The sequence below is a fragment of the Convolutriloba macropyga genome, unplaced genomic scaffold, assembly GCF_964194025.1.
Source record: "Convolutriloba macropyga unplaced genomic scaffold, txConMacr16.3 SCAFFOLD_2883, whole genome shotgun sequence".
Taxonomy (NCBI): Eukaryota; Metazoa; Xenacoelomorpha; order Acoela; family Convolutidae; genus Convolutriloba; species Convolutriloba macropyga.
In genome coordinates, this window is record NW_027452536.1 from 299 (window position 1) to 5,326 (window position 5,028).

The window sequence follows — 5,028 nt, forward strand, 5'->3', positions numbered from 1 at the left end:
CAAACTGCTTAGCTAACTTTAACCACCTGAGCTGACAACACTTCACCTGGGGGCACCAGATAGAGAATGCAGTTGACGTCCATGAACTGCTATACTGACCTTCCTTAAAATCTTTAAATCAGTGTAGATGGGGGCGTAAAAGTTATATTCCAACTGGGGGGGGGGGGGCAGATCCCTTATTTCCTATACTTCATCAAACGGCTCGACGTGTACATTCCTTGTGTTCACTAGCCGACAATTTATTTGGATAGTTTGTTAAGGAAATACGGGATCGCGAGCATAGTTGTTTAGTTGTTTACCTGCGATAGAGTGGGCTACAAATATCTGCATTTTAGTGTCGCTGCAGTTGACTCTGATTTCACTTCCCTGCTGGCAGAAAGTGCCAGAGTATCCGGTGGGGACAGTGACACGTCAGACCATCATTCAACTGCTGGCATACTCCCCCATTTGCACACGTGGTGTTGTCACATACGCCGTGTGGAACCTGAATTTTTAGAGAGAATTTATAGAGAATTTATTATATTAGATGCTATTTATGGTTGATAGATAAGCTCCCGGACTTGAGTCTCAGAGCATTTCAGCGCTGAACCATTATATCTCAATAATAGTAAAAAGCGAATTCAGTTCTGATACATTGCATAGCAAGAACATTTTATAGTTTTTTGGTATGGAATTTTTTTACGGTCAACAATTGTTTAGTTTGAAATGTAATTAGGAATTATTGCTTAATCTATTGATTATAATTGTCATTGAAATTCCTTTTAAAGTGGTTCAATTGGTCGTGAATTCCTTGTAGACCCAGGGGTTTGTCAAATTGGATGCATTTACGGGTTTAAATTTTGTCCATAAACAAAGAAACATTAGCTGTTTTCACCGAAATTTTTGAAAGATAACAGTATGGGTCTTCACGTTTGTTGACCGCTAATACGACTGTTTTTTAACCGTGTTCTAATTAATAGCAATAAACGACCGTTTTTGGAATTATTTTGAGGAAATACCCTTGTTGAGCGGTCTGAAGATATGAAGCTTTCAACAGCCAAAAAATAAGAAAAAGAATCAACAATGTTACATTAGAAAGACTAATAAGTATTACACCGACTCTTAATATATTGCATAATAATTTACGCTTGATAATCACTAGTGGGTTTTCCATAGTGAATTCAGAGCAAAAAAAGTTGTTAATTTTGTTAATTTATTATTATGAAAGATACTGCGTTTATTATTATTGTTAGAGTTCAGTGTCTCAAAATGAGAAAATTGGAATAATAAATATTGATACTTTATGATCACATAACAATTTACCCAATAATGTCAAAATACCCAGCACTATGAACCCAATTTATCACCTTTGATCGTTCCGTTCAAAAATCAGATTACAAATTGACAGTCGGTATTACAAGCAAGCTTCAACAAAAGGCAGATATTTGACCTCATGTTTGAATATGGTGGTTTTATATTGAGTCCCTGGTGACACTGGGACATGGCCGTAATCAGAGAGGAATGGCTATATGAAATAGTCTGTCATTTAAAACTTGGTAAAAAAAACTTTATCATGGTTCAATTTATCTCTCTTAGATATTATCATGCTAATTAATCGTTCCCGTATTTTCAAGACAACGGGTAAGAAATTGGTTAGATTTTGGGATTTCAAAAGTAATTTGATGCTGTTTTTGTTCCAGCAATTTAAAAGTTTATAACATCTAGATTTGCAAAAGAAAATTCTTTAATTTGGGATTCTTGAGGTAAAAAAAGCAAAAAGTTCAACGGAGTAATAGAAATATGCAGGTGATGTTTGTATACTACATAAATACTAAAAAATATTTGCTCATAACTTGAAATTGTTTGACTGTTTAAATTAGCGATTAAATTAAATTCACTCTAAATCATTATAGAACAAATTTAAAAAGCTTTTTAAAACAACAGAGTGAGAAAGTTTATCGAACAGTACTGCTATTGCTTTTTGTTCGAAAAAAGAAGTTAATTTTGAAGTTACTATATTTCAAAATTTCAACAAGTTTCAATTTGGTTAAGGTATAATTTTTTTCTGGATTAAGGGATTTGAATGCATTTATAATGAGACCTTAAAACTTTTTTAGAAAACGGAATTTTATAAAAATTTAAAATACTCTTTTTTGGACCTGGAGTTATAAATTTAAAAAACATGAATTACCTTGTTCAAAACTCATTCTGAAAAAATAGCCGAAATTTAACAGAATAGAACTCTAATTGGACGAACATGCAACAAATCTTAAATAGGCAATTAAATCAGATTTTTATTGTCGAAAAAAATGTTTTGTCCTGAATTTTAGTGTTTCAAGAAAAGTTTTCTTTGAAACAGCAAAGTTTTATGACGTGTTTGCTTGATTCGCTGATAAAAAGATCACTCAAAAAATGATGAGCTGTTTTATGACCAATTGAAAATTAATTTCTGTGAAGTTAAAAGATGAACGTCAAAATTGGGTTCATTGAACGAATTATTTTTTAAATAGTAAGGAGATGAAAAACGTTTGGTGATGGTTTCAAAAAATTGAAATTGACAAATACAAATCTTAAAATGATAGTCCTTAGTCCGAGTAAAAGGCAAAAGATTACAGAGTTGAAGCCCATCTGCTAAGCATTTTGAAATTTTGCAATGAAAAGGTAATAAATTGGGGTCCACAGAAAAAACTTAAACAAACCAAAGATAAAAAACTGTTGGATATCCTATTGTGAAATGACAAATATAAACATAAAATGTATTCTGTAAAAAGATTTAAAGGAAATTGGACCTCGAGAGATAAAACAACGAAACTTGGAAGTTTCTGCTCATTTTTCAGTTGAGTTCACTCACCTGGCATAAGAGTATTAACAATCTGGCTCTCCTAAGACTGTACAAGGACAAAAATTTATTTGAATTTTATGAAGTTTTGTATTTTGTTTGGTTAAAGCCGGAACAATTTCAACGGCACTCTTGGAAAAAAAGTTACAAGAAACTTCTGATTTTTTTTGGAAATCAAAACATAAACTCTCATTAGATATAAACATTTTCGCCAAACAATTAAAATATACAATTATTTGAAGAGAATGATCTCAGTTTCAATATCTCAACGATTCGATTTAAAATCCTGTTCCAAAAAAAACAAAAAATTTATCAGAGGAAGTATGAACATTTTCTTCCTCCTCGTCTTTATTTGGTAACTCCAAAAATCATGAATATTTTATACTGTGTATTATAGCATCTTCAGAACAGAATCCTAATGAGTTGGCAAATTTTTCACCTATTCTGTCTAATTGAAGGGTAAGTGATAATTTTTTTGCAAAGCAAAAATTTATGAATTTTAAGTAAAACTAGAAACTTTAATAGAAACTTTATGTAGATTTCTTGAATATTTTTCAATAGTCTCGTTTTCATTTATTGAAAATTATTTTACATTTTCGTTTATCAAATGTTTGCTGAAATATTTCTGAACCTGAAACAACAAACCAAGATGAGGTGCGCGCTAGAAATCTTCCTGGTCTAGACCATTTCAAGCGCACACCTGACTTTTTTGCGGTCGAAATTACGGAGTCTGGATGGTGGAACGAGCGCTCTTGAGTCTTATGATAAGCAGATTCAAGAGCACATGTGTCTGATCATAGGCGGATTCGAAAGCACTTGAGTCTGATCATAAACGGCTTCGAGCGCAACTGAATCTGATCATAAACGTCTTCGAGCGCAACGGGGTCTGATCAAAAATGATTTGAACGCACAATAGTCGATAATCGTGCGCTCCAAGCCTTCCCGTCAGAGAGCATTTCGAGCGCAACTCAGTCTGGTCAGAAAAGGATTCGAGCGCACTTGAGAAGTGGATTCGCGCGCACAGAAAACTGTCGAGCGCGCTTGAGTCTGATCAGGGTCCTTTTTGGTCTGAGATGGTGTGATCAGAGACACTTTTGGTCTGGGACAATTTCGAGCGCAAACCTCAGCCATGGAATGCTCCACATTATTCAAGCAACTGCTTAAATTTTTTGGTGAAATGAAATTATAATTTTATCTCAAATCTCAGAAAACAAATTATGAGGACTTTGTGAGTCTTTTGGAACCTTCTGTGCTACGCACAGACGCACAAGAGCCGTCCTGTTATTCTGTAAGGTTTAAAATTGTTATTCAGTTTCAAGTTTGCCCAAGTCCCAACCCCCCCCCCCCCCGTGGTCTCCCCACAAAAGTAAGTTGATCCTACCTCTGAATCTAGAGACCTCGCCACTTCTGCTACCTCGACAGACGACGAATTGTCCCCAAGACCCCTCACCCCGACAACACCAGTTGACAAGGGGTAGGGTTCTATAACGTCTAAGGCATCCAAGGTGCTTGCCAGACCTAATGTCGAGATGTAATTTGAGATCACGAGGGTCAAGAATGAAGAAACTACGAATCCCAGATAAGGTTTCATACATTCACTTTTTATAAAAATTTTACAAGGCTGAATTTAGTTGATATTACAAATATGTTAGCAAGATTATTGTGGTTTCGACGTATAGTATAGTTAAAGACAAAACCACAAATTCTGATTTTAATTCGCGCGCTGTTTTAGTTTCTCTATTCATACGAAAGGCTTTGAAATTAGCTCAACTGTGTGCAGTTCATAGAATGCCAAACAAACTGGAAATTGAGCTTGAACTTTGATAACTGTTTTTGATTCAAGTTTATGAAAATCGTTAAGCCGCTCAGAAATCAACCAAAAATGTCAAAAGCTATATGGCTCATACTTTCGTGATCATGGTTCTTTAACAATTTCTGATTCAGGAAATAAATCTTTATTGGTATATTTCTTTCAAACACCAAACACAGCAAGACTTTGTTTTGTAAGAACTTAATATTAATCGCTATTCCTTTTTGAAACTGAGACTTTATGATCAAGTCAAATAAATTTTATTACCGAGAGTTTATTGTTTCTTATCTTCGCCATACCACCCCCAACAAAAATGGCGTTACGTCTGTTGTCATATACGACGGCATCAAAAAGCTGAGCACAGTGAAATGTGTGCTCTTTAAGTGTTACTTCTGCTCAA

The 5,028-nt window shown here is 34.4% G+C and overlaps 1 protein-coding gene across 1 annotated transcript; it reads right to left on the bottom strand.

Moving 5' to 3' along the window:
- Positions 1-305: 305 nt before the first annotated feature.
- On the bottom strand, positions 306-4,497 carry LOC142357607 (uncharacterized). Its single transcript, XM_075409157.1, has 2 exons — positions 4,200-4,497; positions 306-484 (listed from the first exon to the last, which is right to left on the bottom strand). The coding sequence occupies exons 1-2, from the start codon at positions 4,407-4,409 to the stop codon at positions 359-361; spliced, it is 336 nt and encodes a 111-aa protein (XP_075265272.1). The 5' UTR covers positions 4,410-4,497; the 3' UTR covers positions 306-358.
- Positions 4,498-5,028: the final 531 nt, after the last annotated feature.